Source organism: Acinonyx jubatus, chromosome B2, assembly GCF_027475565.1.
Source record: "Acinonyx jubatus isolate Ajub_Pintada_27869175 chromosome B2, VMU_Ajub_asm_v1.0, whole genome shotgun sequence".
Lineage (NCBI taxonomy): Eukaryota > Metazoa > Chordata > Mammalia > Carnivora > Felidae > Acinonyx > Acinonyx jubatus.
In genome coordinates, this window is record NC_069385.1 from 42,353,774 (window position 1) to 42,370,742 (window position 16,969).

The 16,969-nt window shown below is 33.7% G+C and overlaps 1 protein-coding gene across 5 annotated transcripts in view; it reads left to right on the plus strand.

Moving 5' to 3' along the window:
- TBC1D32 (TBC1 domain family member 32) overlaps positions 1-16,969 on the plus strand; it is a 206,004-nt gene that overhangs the window by 55,849 nt on the left and 133,186 nt on the right. For all 5 annotated transcript variants that reach the window (XM_015068263.3, XM_027056995.2, XM_053222325.1 and 2 more), the window contains 4 exons: positions 338-480; positions 4,315-4,442; positions 8,869-9,070; positions 9,637-9,719. In XM_015068263.3, coding sequence (XP_014923749.1) covers positions 338-480; positions 4,315-4,442; positions 8,869-9,070; positions 9,637-9,719 — 556 coding nt within the window. The remainder of the gene's footprint in view (positions 1-337; positions 481-4,314; positions 4,443-8,868; positions 9,071-9,636; positions 9,720-16,969) is intronic.

Here is a 16,969-nt window from a genome sequence, read left to right on the forward strand (position 1 = left end):
GTAAATTTGTTTCATACCACGTCCTTACTGTTAAGCAGTGATTTAATGTCAAATAGCAGATGATCTTCTGTTGTTTCTCAGAATTCAGATTTGTCATTCACTTCTTTAAAATTAACTTGAGGATATATTAAGCCAATTCATCTTCCCTTAGGTTTCAGGTTATGATTTGGCAATACATCATCCTTTGGGCATTGAGTTGGGTAATTGTTTGTTTGTTTTTAACTATTTAACTTTGATGTTGATCTTTTTGGAACAGCAATGGCTACCTCATAAATAAACTATATTAAGTTCTTAATGTTTAAAGTTCTAATTTCTAAGAGAACTATTATTTTATCAGATAATTACTCTCCTGCAAGTATGGTGACTGAAGTTCTTCAGATACTCTGTGATCAGAAAGAATGTGCAGTTGAATGCTTGTATAACAACACTGTGGTTGAGGCACTTCTTCAGCCTATTCATAACTTAATGAAAGGAACTAAGGTTGGTATTTACTAAAAAGGGTCTCTTAAATGGGTATTAGGGAATATTCAGTGGGACTTTATTTCTAAATTTCATGTATTTGAAATATTTATTATATCATCTTTCCCTGTATGCTTTTATGCTGACATAAATTTTTATTTACTATTAAATCATAGTTTACATAGTCAGTTGATTTATTCATTATTGACAGTGTAGGGGGGAAATACATATAACATCTTAATTTTTTTTCTAGTCAGGCCTAGATCTGATTATAAGGATTGAGAGAAGTTATTAAGCTATTTGTCTTGTAAAATTAGTAAATCTTGTGAATGTTTTGTTTTGATAGTAATTTTATAGCCTTTAGATTATTTTTCTGAAGAGTCAGCTCTGTTTTATATGAAGAAATAATATTTTAGAAAAAAAACTTCTACATGTTCAGAACTGGGATGTTCATATCTCTTTACATTTTGTATGGACTGTTTCTTTACGTTATATAATTTAATCCTTACAACTGAGGCTGAAAGAAGTAAATTACTCAAGGTCAGAGTAATTTTAAATTTACACATTTAACAGGTGGCAGAATTGGTATCACTACCAATACTGCTAAATGTCCACTTCTGTGATTTAAGTTTTGGGGAGAATGACTTAAATCTTAGTAGGCTAAAGGTTTTGCCCTTCTAGGTCTGTGTTTTGTAGTGTTTTTACTGTTTTCATCTCCTTTGCCCACCCCTCAGTGGCTGGGAACTGTTTACCCATCTATGTATTCATTCTTCATTGCTCATTCGGAAAACATTAAACACTTATGTGAATGTGATACAAAGTATGGGATTCTAGGAAATTAAGGGGATAGAATTTTGATTTTTATGGTCAGCCTTAGGAAGATAAATAGAGAACAACCAGTAGAATTCCTAATACAGTTTAATGTATATAATATAATAATATAATAAATAATAGCAATAGTAATATGAAATATAAACCATATACCAGAGCTGAGAAATGTGCTTTTGGATTTTGTGTCAGAGTTTTTGTTTGTCTTTGCTTTCATATATCTTTAACTTTTTATTTTCCTTTGGCTTCTTTCCTTTCCCTATAAATATGCCTGAATCTGTCTCATAGTTGGGATGAGAAAAGCTCTTGATCATCAGTGCACGTCTTTAGCTACCACCTAATATCTTGTCTCTTTAACGATAGCTTTTAATTATGTTGGACTGCCATTGTTGTCCTGGTTCCCTCTATTCCATCATGTTTCCAAACATCGTATTATGATCTTACCTCCACTACATCATTGATGCTACTTTGATTGCAGTTGCTCATAACTTCTTAAACCTGTAACTAATTACTAACCACTTTTCAGACTGTTATTTACCTATTATTATTAACACAGTAGACCACTTCTAGAATTGTTGACCTGGCTTTCCTAAAGTCCTATATATTACTCTTATCCCTGTCTTTCTAATGATTCCTTCTCTGTCACCTCTGAGGGCTCCCCTTCTAGGTCTCTGCTGTCTTCAGTGAGTCAGAATCTGGTTCACTTTCTTTTCTCTCAGTACACTTTTCCTAGATGATTTCCTCCAATTCTGATGATCAGTAACTTTTTTTTTCTTTTAAAAAGGTTTATTTTTGAGAAAGAGCATATGCATGTGAGCAGGGGAGTGGCAGAGAGGGAAGGAGAGAGAGAATCCCAATCAGGCTCCATGCTGACAATGTGGAGCCCAACGTGGGGCTCGATTTCACAAACCTTGAGATCATGACCTGAGCTGAAATTAGGAGTCAGAAGCTTAACTGACTGAGCCACCCTGGAGCCCCTGTTAACTTCTAAATTTAGATCTCTTCAGCTCCAGATTTGTCTTTAGATACCTGTTGAACACCTTTTTTGAATTATTCCATGTGAAAATCAAACTCGCATTTTCAAAAAATTAGTTTTTGGCCTGTCACTTCTTTTCTTTCTCTCTCTCTCTCTCTCTTTTTTTTTTTTTTGTTGTTGTTCTTGCTCAGCTTTTTTAAGCTTCCTTGCATTTCCCTGCGTGGTGAGTAGGACTGCTATATATCTAGACTCCTTCCTCATTTTTTTTCATTCCGTTGGTAATTAAGCCCTAAAGACTTGTTTTCCTACATATCTCTAAAAGCCATGTATGTCTTTTAATCCCTGCTGCTACTGATTTTGTTTAAGCTCTGATAATTCCTTGCTTGGAATACTGAAATAATTTTCTAATTTTTTTTCCAGTCTTTCACCTTTCTAGCCTGTCCTCTGTATTGCCACTAAGACTGTCACGGTGTTTTCCTGCTTGTTCCTTGCTAGATACATTTCAGACTGTCTAACTAGACATTAGTCAAGTTTTCTGTTGTGTCCTACCTATTTTTTCCCATGTATTTTAGTTATAAGAGATTATTTGCATTTTTTGAACAAGGTTTCAATATTTGCCTATGTTTGTATGCTTTCCCCTTGCCCTGGAAAGTAGTGGTCTAGGTGAAAAATTCCTTTCTTCAGACCATAGTTTATTTTTTTTTTCTCCTAAAACTTCTAGTTCTCCCTGGAAAAGCTTTCTTTCTCTTATATCCTCATGTTATGTACTTCTGTACTTACGTTGGAATTATTCTTGAGAGTAAGAAACAGCCCTCTGGCACATGGTAGACATTCTGTATTTAACATTAAAACATTCAGCATCACTCATTGAGCCACTACTGTATCACTGGCTTGTGCTAGGTGTTTGAAATATAGAAGAGATTAAGACCTATACCTTTCTTTGAAGGAGCGTATTCTAATAGGAAAGACAAACTGTTAAAATACTGAATGAGGAGCAGAAAGGTTTAAGAAGGTATATGTAAGGGGGGTGCCTGACTGATTCAGTAAGTAGAGTTCAGGGTTGTAAATTTGAGCCCCATGTTGGGTAGACAGATTACTTAAAAAAAATTTTTTTTCTTTAAAAGAAGGTGTATGTATGAGAGAAGGAAAGTATTCCAGGCAGAGAAGTTGTTTTAAGAAAGATACTTAATATGAAAGTAAGAGATAGTATAATAATGCCTAATATAATTATGAAATATTCAGGTGAATATACCTGACTCCTTAGTTAAGCTAACTCACTGAATTTATTAGGATATGTTGGTTGCAATGTTTAGATACTCAGATTTCTTATAGAGAATATGTGTATTGGCAGCTGTGCAGGTACAGACAAGTAGGTTGGCCCCAGAGAGAACAGAATTTTAGTAGACTTAGACTTCCAGATGGGCTCCAGCATTAATATGACTCTAGTATTTGCCTTGTACTAATTTGCAAAGATATTTTTAGTGTTTCTATTTACAATTAAAAGTGAAGAAATATGACTGGTTCAGGCCATGTTTTCCTCATTAGATGACATCATTCATTATTGGCCATCCCATGAATTGCTTGTCCTTACTCAGACCTATAATTTATGACCCAGCCAATTGCAGGAAGGGGTGATGTTCCTTAGAAATGATGGCAGTTTGTTAGAAACCATATATAAAAAAAATTAGTTTGGATATTCAGGAATCCAGTGAGTGGGAAGTAAAGAGCAAAGTGGAAATAGAGGAGCTACTGCATCTGTCGATTGGAATTATATATAAAACTGTAATGGGAACAGCAGGTCCCTCAACTGTGTTCATAAACAATAACTGGTTCGGGTAAAAGGGCTGTATATATTTGTCTTATCAACTGTGCTAAGTGAATATAATCTAATGACACATTTAATTCAGACATAATTCACAACCAAACAATCATTAACTCTCTTTTTGTTGTGGTAATATAACTTTGTTAGACTACACTACCCCCCTTGAGTTTTAGTTTGTGATGTATTAACATGTCATAAGATTATGATTTGTTATCTTTTTAATGTACAGACTGCTCCAAATTGCTCTGAAACCGCTTTAATTCACATAGCTGATATATTGGCAAGAATAGCGTCTATAGAAGAAGGACTTACCTTACTTCTTTATGGAGAAAATATGAACTCTTCTGGAGAAAAAAGGTACATGTCTATGCTTTTAATTTGTGGAATTTTTAGCATATTGTCTCAATCTAATTCAAAGTTTCCAAAAGGTTATGCAATGTGTAATAATGAAAATCATGGTAACTATTCTAGATAGATTCTGACGAGCCACTAACAACATAGTAGATGATCTCCAGATTCTAGTAGTAACCAGGATTGTGGACTATACAGGCAGAGTAGGCCTGATGTCAATAACTTCAAAGTAAGAATAGGAGGATTCATTCCATATGGGATATTTTTGCTCCTTGTACTCTTTCAGACTTCTGAGACCACCCATGATTGATTCCAGTCAAACCACACAAAAGTGCACAATGGAAAAAGCTACCCTCACTCAGTTCCATCTCTAGCTTAACCAATGGTATTTTTGTTATGCTTTTAGACCTTCTCTGCACTTATAATGATGTATAAAACGTACATTCATAACTAGAATTTTTGTTTCTCTTCATAAAAATGTCATATACATTATTCAGTTTTCCTATGTGTAACCATGAGCATCTTCCTAGATGATGAATGAAACACTATTTTTGATAGCTCCATGGTACTTTTTTAAAAAGTAAGTTTATTTATTTGAGAGAGAGTGAGGGAGGGGCAGAGAGAGGAGGAGAGAGAGAATCCCATGCCAGCTCTTTATGGCCAGCACAGAGACTGACACGGGCTCAATCTCATGAACTGTGAGATCATGACCTGAGCTGAAATAAAGAGCTGGACGCCCAACTGACTGAGCCATCCAGGTGCCCCTGGGTGAACTTCTTTTTAAGTTGACTTTCAGGCATTTCTTCTGTTTTCAGTCTCACTTCTGTCTCCAACTCCAGAGATGCTTGGTTCCAACGATTTGAGTTTTTTGAGAGGTTTGATGAAATAAATTGTGTTCTGTTTTCTGTATTTTGGCTGATCATTCAGTTTTTCCAGGTCCTGAATTATTTCTTGTTTTATTCACATTCTAGAGTATAAAAAATTGTTACTATCACATCCTTTCTTTTCTTCTTGACAACTATAAAAGCCTTCTGAAAATTCTGTTTATTTTGCATTTTAGTATTTTAAGAGGGTGCAGATGTGAGTGTAGGTGTTCAATCTGCCATACTCAACTGGAAGTATTTTTCTATATAGATAACAATTCTTTTGTAAAATGAGAAAGACTAACCTTTTGTCACGAGTTCTAAAGTTTCTTTTTATTGTCCATCACTTCCCTATTTCAGTTTTTTTGTTTTGATTTTTGTCTTTTTTTGCTATATAGACATTTAATTATATAATTAGTTTTTTCCCAGTCATTAGGATTTCTACATTTTTTTAAAAAGTTTTCCTTAATTGAAGTTAAACAGGTAAGACATAAAATGTCCATTTCTTCTGACTCCCCATTGTTCAGTGGTTGTTTCTGATATTATTATTTATATTGGCCAAAGACTGGAATCGTCTCAAATGTCCAGTAACAAGAGACTGGTTGATTAAATTATGTTTGCACAAAGGAACACTTAGCTCTGCAGTGGGAACATGGAATTTTTTATGTATTGCTGTGGAGTTGTCTTCAGAATATGTTAAGTGAACAGACAAAACAAAAGAATGTTTATAGAATGCTACCTTTTATATGAATAGAATATGAATAAACAAAAACATATTTGTTGATATTTTTCAAAAGGAGCAATGAAAGGGTAAACTGAAAAGTAATAGTTTTCAAGGAAGGGAGAAAAGCATGTGGATGGGGAGGTAGAAAGGTAAGACATGTACCTTGATTGGACCTAGATTTGACTTTGGAATCATGTATCTGATTTATATGCTAAATGTAAAAGTTAAAAAGAAGAGTTCAAATTTTGAAGAAATTAAAACAAATGGAAATAAGTGCATTTAACTACCAATCAAGTTAGTTACCTACCCATGCAAAAAATTACTTCAAAGTGACCTGATTTGAACATTTCTAGTGGGATATATAGGGTTAAAAAAAAATCACAAAAATAATCTTAATCTGCCTTTAATATATCTGAAACTATTATGCCCATATTCTAAATAAAGCAAATAAGTAATTAGCATTATAAGAAACTAGAATTTCAACAAAAACATGAAATTAAATTTATATTTATAAAATAACATGTATTAATTTAATATATATTAAATTAAAATTAAATTTATATATAAAATTAAATTTATGTAAATATAAAATATATTAATTAAAATTTAAATTCATAATGGAAATAAATATTTCTCTTAAATTATTCTTTAAAAAAATTTTTTTTTGATATTTACTTATTTTTGAGAGAAAGAGGGAGACAGTGTGTGAGCAGGGGAGGGGCAGAGAGAGAGGGAGACAGAGTCAGAAGCAGGCTCTAGCCTCTGAGCTGTCAGCCCAGAGCTCAACGTGGGGCTTGAACCCATGACCTGTGAGATCATGACCTGAGCCGAAGTTGGATGCTCAACTGACTGAGCCACCCAGTCACCCCATAAATTATACTTTTCTTAGCACTGACAGGCTAGAAGTAATGATAACCCCTTAGCAGACTGTGGTCTCTAAATATCTAAGGCCCCTCCCCCCCCCCCCCCCCCCAGTCGACAAAAGGAGGAAGGGATCCTTGAAGGTAGTTGTTTCTGGGTTGGGTTGGGAAATGTGCAAGGTGATCCTGGGATATCTTATCATTCTAGAAAGTAAGGAAATTATCTAAGACTAAAGATGTTGTGTCAAAAGTACCCCAAGCTACCAGAAGGGGCCTCCTACTGATTGAAGATGGATAATTTAAGAATTAAAAAATAGTTACTTCAATGGTTAACATACATAAAGCATACAAACATAGTTTTAAAATACATACTAAAATTAAAGAAAACCTCGTCAATTACCCATTGAAGTTGTGAGGACACCAACTCATTTTGTAAATTGATTAAAAAAATTCAAACATGTTTTTGTATTCTTTCTTGTACCAATTGTATTTTAATATAACTATTAAGTTACTGAAGATAAAATTCTTCATAAAAAGCTTTTAGTTAATAAATGCAAGATAATTAGAAATCACCATTTGGTAATTCCTAATGAAATAGTTCATTTAGGAAATTATCCTGAATTGATGCTAAAACCATTAGGTGAATGGCTTGATGAGAGGAGGACTTCCTACTGGAGAGCTCAGGCTCCTACCATCTGACCGGTTGATTTTTAGCACCACCAAAATTAGGACAACAATATGTGTCTCATGATGCAGTCGGAGGTACACAGTAGCAGCCACCTATAAAGTTATTTTTTCCGAGAAAAAAAGAAATTGAACCTTAAGCCTCTAGATATAATTATCAACTTATGGAAATTATGGGGAAGTAGAGGAACACATTAAATGACACCATGATGAAGCAGTTATCCAAATAATAGTATGGATAGGAAAAAAAACTTCATTTCTCCAAATCATTGGCATAGGTAAAAAAAAAAAAAAAAAAAAAAAAAAAGAGAGAGAGAAAGAGGGAGCCTAAATAATACAATAACTTCATGCACTCCATGAAACTTGTTTGAATTTTGATTTATACAAATCTGTTATAAGGACAACCTTACGACAATTAGGAAAATCTTGATATGGGTGGACTATCAGATAGATTAAAGAGTCATAGTTTGGTGGGGTATTGGCACATAACACAGAAACCTTTATCAGTTAAAGATGTACACTAGGTAAAATGATGTCTGGGATGTAGCATTTAATATTTCAGTAGAGGTGGGCAGAGGGGGAGGTCAGGATATATAAAACAAGACTGGCAAAATGTTGGTAACTGTTGAAGATGTATGGAGGGGTACATGGAAGGCCCTATCCTAAAGCTAGAAAGACTAAACGTGTGCTGCTGTGGAGCCAGATATCCTGGGTTTGAGGCCTGGCTCCACCTCTGACAAGCCTTGTGGTATTGTTCAAGTTATTTAATTCCTGTAAGCCTTAACTTTATTTGCTTATCTGTTTAAAAAATGAAGAGTATAGTTTATAGGGTTATTGTGAGGATTAAATGGATTAATACATTTGAAATATTTAGAACAGTACTTGGCATATTAAACATTTACTATGTTTTCCTTATCTGTTATTACTATTAATGTGTCCGAGATTCTGAAATACAGGAGCTACATCCTATTAATGGCAGGGGAACTCAGGATTTTGTTTTCACTATAATCAAGTGAAGTTCCATATGGCCCGGGACCCATGGTGTCTATAACCTGTTTAAGTGTATAGTTTTGCTTTTCCCTATCTATATGTTCTTTCCTTCTAGTCTCCTGAAACTGCTAATTATTAGACACCTATCTGTACATAGGTGGGAACAGGAATATTGACATGTCCAAGAAAAGCTAGAGGACTAAATGGGAAGCCAAGCAAATGCAAAGTTTATGATACAATTCGACTTTTTTGGTAGTACTTGATGAGGTGATGATTTATAACCGTGGAATAACTTTAGTATCATGTTTTAGTTCTACAGGTGCTCATATAATTGCCCAGTTTTCGAAAAAACTTCTTGATGAAGACATTTCTATTTTTTCTGGTTCGGAAATGTTGCCTGTGGTTAAAGGAGCTTTTATTTCTGTGTGTCGTCAAATATATGGTACATGTGAAGGCTTACAGGTGTTAATTCCTTATAGTTTGCATGAGTCTATAGCAAAAGCATGGAAGAAGGTAAGAATTTTTAAGCTTTTCCTCTCCCCTGAAAATCTTTACTTCAAATATAGTCACTATAGTATTATCATAATGCAGTTAAAATCTTTTACTGGCACAAATATGCCTTCTTTAGTATCACAGTACTTTAGGGAACAGAATGCTTTTTAATTTGGTACAGGATACCTGTACCTCATCTCCCACTAAGACAAAGTTCTAGGACCTAACTACATTTCAAAGTCTTTTCTTGCAGGAGAGCCTTTAGATAAACTATCTTTGCATAAACTGACATCCTTTAGAAGCTGTTTCTGAGCAACTTTTATAGACAGCTGGGGTTTTGTTATGGACACTGGAGATAATGTTGCAAGAGTCAAATGTAGTATGTATCAGTGGACTAATAAGCCTTTTTTCCTCACATTTATATGCTTCATTTATAAAATATTTTACATAACATTTAATTAAAAGCCAAATAGCTTAAAATTTGAAGGTGATTTAATTTTAGTTACATTAAGGATCAACTATAAAAACATATCATTAGATCTTACGAGTAATCAATAAATAATGTAAATTAATCTGTTATATTTTAGACAAGTTTGCAATCAGAAAGAACTCCTACTCCAGTAAAGTGCTTGGAATCTGTTTCTTCAGTAAGCCAGGAATCCCAAAACCTGTAAGCACAATTGAATAAACTTATCTGTTTTTCTACATTTGCTGAAATAATTAAAAAATGAGAATATAATTAAACATGGTAGCAAAAATATACCTGAAACTAATATTACACTATGTGTTAATTAACTGGAATGTAAATAAAAACTAGAAAAAAAAAAGGACTTTATAGGAAGGTGACCATATACATATAGGATTGAGGAAAATTATACCTACGGGGAACTTTTGGAGATACTTGTACCTTACTTGTACCTTACATCTAGCAATATTTATTATACTTGCTTCATCCTGTCTTTACATTTTGGGTTAAGAAACTGGATCTGTTATAATGTTTCCAGAAAATACAGAGAATTATCAAATACTGAATTTTGGAAAGCTAACTAGGGAGTTCCATAGGAATAAGGTGATTTCAAATGCCAGCAAAGTCTATTTATATTTAAATTATGATTTTTCAGAATGTGTGGGAATGCATTTTAATTACATTTTGGCATAAGGAAATTATTTAACTCAGTATTTATACTAATTTTTAATTTAGATATCTCCATGTATCTTCACAAATACCAATAGGACATGGAGTCAAATTAGTGATGGGAAAAATTTTTTTTCAATTAGTATCTGATGACTAATATACCTGCATTCTCTTCTTAGTTGTTGGCATGCTCTAAACAGATAATAGAACTTTAAGGGATATTCTTAAGAAAAAATTAAAAATCAACATTTTTTTTGGATAGGCATAGTTTTAACTAAAGAAGGCTAACAAAAAGCCTTTTTTAATTTCCTTAACAATGTAATTGTTCAACAAATAGCTAATTTCCTAAAAATTAGCTATAATTTTTTTTCTGATTGTTGTCATAATTGCCATTTTTTTGTGTGTGGAGAGAAAAACATTTCTGCAGTTTTTAAGGTAGTTTATAGATGTTTTCTTTGAGGTCTCCTCTGATTTCTCATCTTCCTTTGATTCATTCAGCCATGTGCTAGACCAAGGGCTTGGACTTCTGAGGATACCTATATCTTAAGAGCTTATTGTGTAGGGTAGAATACAAATAAATACAATGTGGCAATATGGTATACTAAATTTATATGATGGGGTCATGAAGGGTTTATTGGGAGGCAACTTGTGAGGGAAATCTTTTTGGAAGAAGTTGTTAAAGTAAGTTAAAGAGAATAGATACTAACCTGACTAAAAAGGGGCAAAATGTTATTTCAGATGGAAGAAATAGTATGGTCAAATAGGCTAAGAAGAGTGAACGTAATTAATAGTCAATACATTTTACTCTCAGTAATATTTTTAGATTCTGAAGTTAGAGTGTGAAAGAGCTAATAAATTATATGCCACTCTTCTTTCCTGAGCTGTCAACCAAGTAATAAAGAAGTCAAACAGATCAAAACATTGAATATATACAGGCTTCCTAAGAGCTCAAGAATTTGATTTACCCTTCTGTCACAATGGTTAGTGGACAGTCATAGGCTTCCCTCTGAGGCAGAGCTTAACAAAGAACAGACTTAACTACACAGTAGAACAGAGCAGAATGTGTGCTTCCTACAGGAAGCTACCTAGCTGGATCACACAGTAGACTGGGAGAGAGGCATTACTTAGCCAGGTGTGCTTAGGACATTCTCCAGATCTCCTGAGTCCCTTCTTCCATGGAGACTAAGTGATTAGGTGGTAAGAGGCAAGCAATGTTAAAATGGGGAATGTGTGCTCAATGTAGAAACTTGATTCTGGAGGAAAAGGAGGTTCCTACAGTATATGATTCTAATGTCTTAGAAGTAAGATTTAATAGACTTTTTGATAATAGAGAGTCAGAACTGTTGATTTCATTTCTGTCAGCAAAATTAAATTACCTCACAGAATTGAATGTATTTTGTTCTTTTGTGTTAATTGAAAAGTTGGAGATAGACATTATTTGTTCCTTAGTAGTTTGCTAAAATTGGAGTGTAAAACCATGTGGACCAGTTAGACTGTTCTAGTGTCAGTAAATAGATTCCTGATAATGTTTCTTTTATTTTTTTTAATTCCAGTATAATTAATATACAGTGAGTGTTAAGTTAGTTTCACGTGTACAATACAGTGATCCAACAATTCCATATTATTACTCAGTGCTCATCATAAGCACACTCTTAAACTCGTCACCTATTTAGCCTGTCCCCACACGTTCCTACCCTCTGGTAACCATCTGTTTGTTCTCTGTAGTTAAGAGTCTTTTTTGGTTTGTCTCTTTTTTGTCTTTGTTCATTTGTTTTGTTTCTTAAATTCCACATATGGGTGAAGTTGTGTGGTATTTGTTTTTTCCAGCTGACATATTTCACTTAACATCATACTTTGTAGATCCATCCATGTGGTTTCCAATGGCAAGATTTCGTTGTCTTTTATGGCTGAGTACTATTCCATTGTGTGTGTGTGTGTGTGTGTGTGTGTGTGTGTGTGTGTGTGTGTGTGTATCACTTTGTTCATATGTTGATGGACATTTTGCTTCCATGTTTGGCTATTGTAAATAATGCTGCAGTTAACATAGGGGTGCATATCTTTTCATATTCGTGTTTCTGTGTTCTTTGTTAAATACCCAGTAGTGGAATCTTTCATTTTAGCCATTCTCACAGGTGTGAGGTGATATTTCATTGTGGTTTTGATTTGCATTTCCCTGATGAGTGATGTTGAATGTCTTTTCATGTGTTGGTTGGCCATCTGTATGTCTTTGATGAAATGTCTGTTCATGTTTTCTGTTCATTTTTTAACTGGAATATTTGGTTTTTTGGTGCTGTATACATTCTTTGTATATTTTGGATACTAAACCTTTATCAGAAATATCATTTGCAAATATCTCCTCCCATTCTTTATACCTTTCTTGAATCAGTGAATAAATAACACTTCTACTCTTAGACACTAGTTTCTAAATAATGACACCAACAGTAAGATTGATATGATAAAGGTAAAATTAACAGTAAGTTGGTAAAATTCTTATTTTTGAACCTCTGACAGACTAATGTTAGGTATTTTGAGCTTATACTTTCTGACAAGCATATTTTGGAGATTCCCCCTCCATTTTTCTATTTATTGATGCTTACAATACTGCAGAGAAGATTAGAAACATTTATATAGTCATCATAGGGGATTGATGTCTTTTAAATTTAGGCTTTGGATTGTAATCCCAACTGAAATTTCTACCATGCTATTTTGGTTGATAGTAGGGAGTGCAGTGATTGCAAACTATGTGGGATCATTGTTAGTGTGACCATAGAGAAGAATATAATTAGAGGGAAAACAAGGTGCCCAGTCTGCCCCAACCAATCATCAAGAGTTAGAAAACTTGAGGGTGAAGTAAGGGGGGTGTCTTTGATCTGTAAAACTCCGCCCATGATCCAAGAAATAAACACCTGAAACTCAATATCCATGAAAGTGTCTAACCCTCTATAATATCTAACCATTCAAAGAAACAAGTTCTCATAAGCTAACAAAACTGTATTTTTTTCCATTGCCCTTATCTCAATACCAACAAACAAAATCAGTGGCTTGATTTTTCCATTTCAAACCATATCTTCTCTATAAGTGAAAGAAAATTAAATGTTAAGATCTTGGCAGAAAAGATAAAATTATGTCAGTTTTCTGTAATTTTTCAAAATTATGGGATGCACTCTCTAAGTTTTTCGCCTCTGTTAATTTTTTTTGGAGGGGTGGGAGTCAAGGTAGACTTTAAAATGCAATTTCTTTTGGGGCACCTGGGTGGCTGAGTTGGTTAGGCATCTGAGTTTGGCTCGGGTCATTATCTTCCAGTTCACTAGCTCAAGCCCCATGTTGGGCTCTATGCTGACAGCTCAGAGCCTGGATCCTGCTTCAGGTTCTGTGTCTCCCTCTCTCTATGCCCCTCCCTCACATACATTCTCTTTCAAAAATAAACAAACGTTAAAAAAAATTTACAATTTCTTTAATGGCTAATGGTTATTCAGGTTTTTTTGTGCTTGAGAGACTTTTGATATTTTCCTAAAAAACGACTTTTTCTTATCTAAATATATATATTTTTAACTTGTTTGAAATATTCTTGTATGATTAAAAAATTCTTTAGCTGTAATTATTTATTTTTTGAGTCTTAGTATTTTTATGGCTGTTTTCCTCCCTTGATTACTTTATTGTATTAGATTATGCAAAGAGCAGGTTTGGGTTTTACTAATGCTGTTTGCATCTTCTCTCCTTTCCTCACTTCTGTAGTACAGGAAAGTAAATGAAAAGGGGAATGAGAATGGATGTTGAAAGAAGCAGTGCACCTCAGCCATGCTAATTTTAATACATTTTGATATGTAGTACTTTCATATTAAGCTCTTTTAAATATTTTAAAAACTTTGTTTTGATTTTACTATTTAACCCATGAAATGTTTTCAATACAGTTGTTTCCAAACAGTTATTTTTACTAATATATTTTTTTAACTGTTGACTTCTAATTAATTTATATTTTCAGAGGACCTGGATTGCATGATATGTATCCTTTTATGTTGGGTGAGATTTTGTGATACAGTACAGGGTTATTTAAAACCCAAATCTGTCTTTGCTTAAAAAACCTTACTTTGTTTTCTTATTTGAAGCACCTAATTTTTCTTTTCAGTCAGTTACTAAATTTATAGACATTTACTGTTTTTTGCTATTTGTTGAAACTTGTGGCTCATTCTTTCTCATAGGCTCACATTTTCCCCCATAGTAAGTTTCCAAATAGTTTTCCTTTAATTGTTCTTTAAGGGTTTGAGAGAAATAAACTAGTCTTCTTTTTATGTCTGAAATTGACCATTTCCTCTCCAATCCATGCAACCCACTCCTATCTAAACTGCCCCTCTTAAAGGGTAGTTTATAGTTTATCTGGGTATAAAACTTTTGATACACAATTATTTCTCATCAGTATTTGAAGCTATTACTCCGTTTTCTTTTGGAATAAGTAGTAACTGAAAAAATCTGTTAGTATACTCACATTTCTCTTATAGGTCATATCCTTTCTCCTATCTTTTAATTTGATTGTGGTTTTTGTTTGTTTTTTGCTTTTGTGTGTGTGTGTATTTTGGATGTTTGTCATTTGTGTGATTTGAGTTTATCCTGCTTGGTACTTTGAATGTTCTTTCAATCTATAGACTGGACTGGTGTCTTTCCTCAAATCTAGAAAATTCTTAGTATCTTTTCGTATATCCCTTTGTTTCTCTTTTACTACTTTTATTAGATGTGTTTTGAGGCCTTTCAGTCTTTATTCTGTTTGTCATCTATTTTCTTAAACATTTCCTACCTATCTACTATCCATTTCAATAATTCTTTGACTGTGACTGATAAGTGGCTATGCTTCTTATTTCCAAAATTTCCAATGGTTCTTTTTTAAAAAATGTACTTGTTTTTATTTCCCTTTTGCTTTTTGCTTCAGTTTTAACAGAAACATTTTAAAAACTTCCCTTGAGTATCATACATTTATTTTAGTTCTGAAAATTATTTCAGCTGGAATGGATTCATTTGATAAGTGTCAATTCTGCTAGCTCTTAGCTTTAGATATCTTTTTTTAAATTCTCAAGTTAGTTAACATACAGTGTACTCTAGGCTTCAGGAGAGTAGAGCCCAGTTATTCATCTCTTACATATAACACCCATCCCCGAAAAGTGCCCTCTTTAATGTCCATCACCCATTTAACCCACCCATCCCCAAATCCCCACCCCCATCAACCCTCAGTTTTTTCTCTGTATTTAAGAATCTCTTATGTTTTACCTCTCTCTGTTTTTATCTTATTTTTACTTCCCTTCCCCTATGTTCCTGTGTTAAGTTTCTCAACTTGCACATATGAGTGAAATCATATATCTTTCTCTGATTGACTTATTTTGCTTAGCACAATACTCTCAACTGATGAATGGTTAAAGGTGTGTGTGTGTGTGTTTGTATACACACATACAGCATGTTATGTATGTATACATACATACATACAGTGGAATACTACTCAGCAACGAAAAATAATGACCTCTTGCCATTTGCAACAATGTGGATGGAACTGGAGGGTATTGTGATAAGCTTTAGATCTCTCTCAAAGTTTGATTGGGAGTTCATTTTTCAGTCTTTTCGTTTGTTTCCTTCCCTATTTTCTTTCTCCTCTTCCCTTATTGTTTCTTCCCACTTATATTTCTATGTTCATTTCTCCCTGCCAAGCAGTTTTATGGTTTTTCTCTTTTACTGTCATGTTTTAAATACATTTTGTATTGGTATTTTGAGGCTCCTGTCACTGATGATGTGGATAGTATAGCTACAACTGAAGAACTAGAATATAAATTGATCATATGCTCATTTCTAGAAATGAGGCTTTATCTGTGTCTTCCTGTTGTCCTAGGCTTCTGGGGCAAAAGCTTCTGTCAAAAGCCCCACTTTTAGACCTTGTTATACATACATAAGTATTTTGTTACATATAATATTTTTAAGTATGTAAATTATACTTTACTTGAGTTAAATATATATTATTTCTATTAGTCTCACCCAGTCGTAGGTCTTAAGCAGTGAGGCTAGCACTGGTCTTGTATCTGATGTGTGACTCCTCTAGTCCTTTGTATCTTACTGGTACTAAATTTAGTTTCCATTGCCTGCATTTACCTTAAAATTAGAGCCTCACTTCTGTGTGTTTCTGTCCATGATGGAATTTGTTATTTAAACATGGTTGAATCTTTGGCCACTACTCTGTGATTGGTGCAGAGGGATGTGTGTCAAAACACGGACTTATTCTCTTTTTGATTAGAAAAGAGAGAAAAGTCCTGGATTTCAAGTTATTTTACAATCATTTTCAAAACCGACTTCTGAAACTTCCTTGGTGGGTAAATGGCACACTTCTACAGATTCACTGTTTTACTATACATGTCAATAATTAATTTTTGGTCTATTTTTATATACAAAGTTTCTTTCTAGACAACTAGGAATATCCAGTAGGGAGTACATTTTCTCTTTCTGGTACTTCAAATGAAGTGCTCATTTCCCCTCCTATGTTTCCATATTTCTAGCTCTGGCTCCCCTGTTTAACTGTGTCTTCTGAATGTTTCAAACTTTTTCTGGGGAGAATGTTACTGGCCCTCCTTTTAAAAGTGTTTTGAGAAAAAAAACAATGTTATTCTCCAAAAGTAAAATGAAAAACCTATTAAAATAAAGATACTATGCCTGATATGCTTTGGAAAGTTAGAGGACAGATACTCTGTAATGAAAAGAAAATATAGGGGAGGCAGGGTGACTTAGTTGGTCAAGTGTCTGACTCTTGGTTTTGGCTC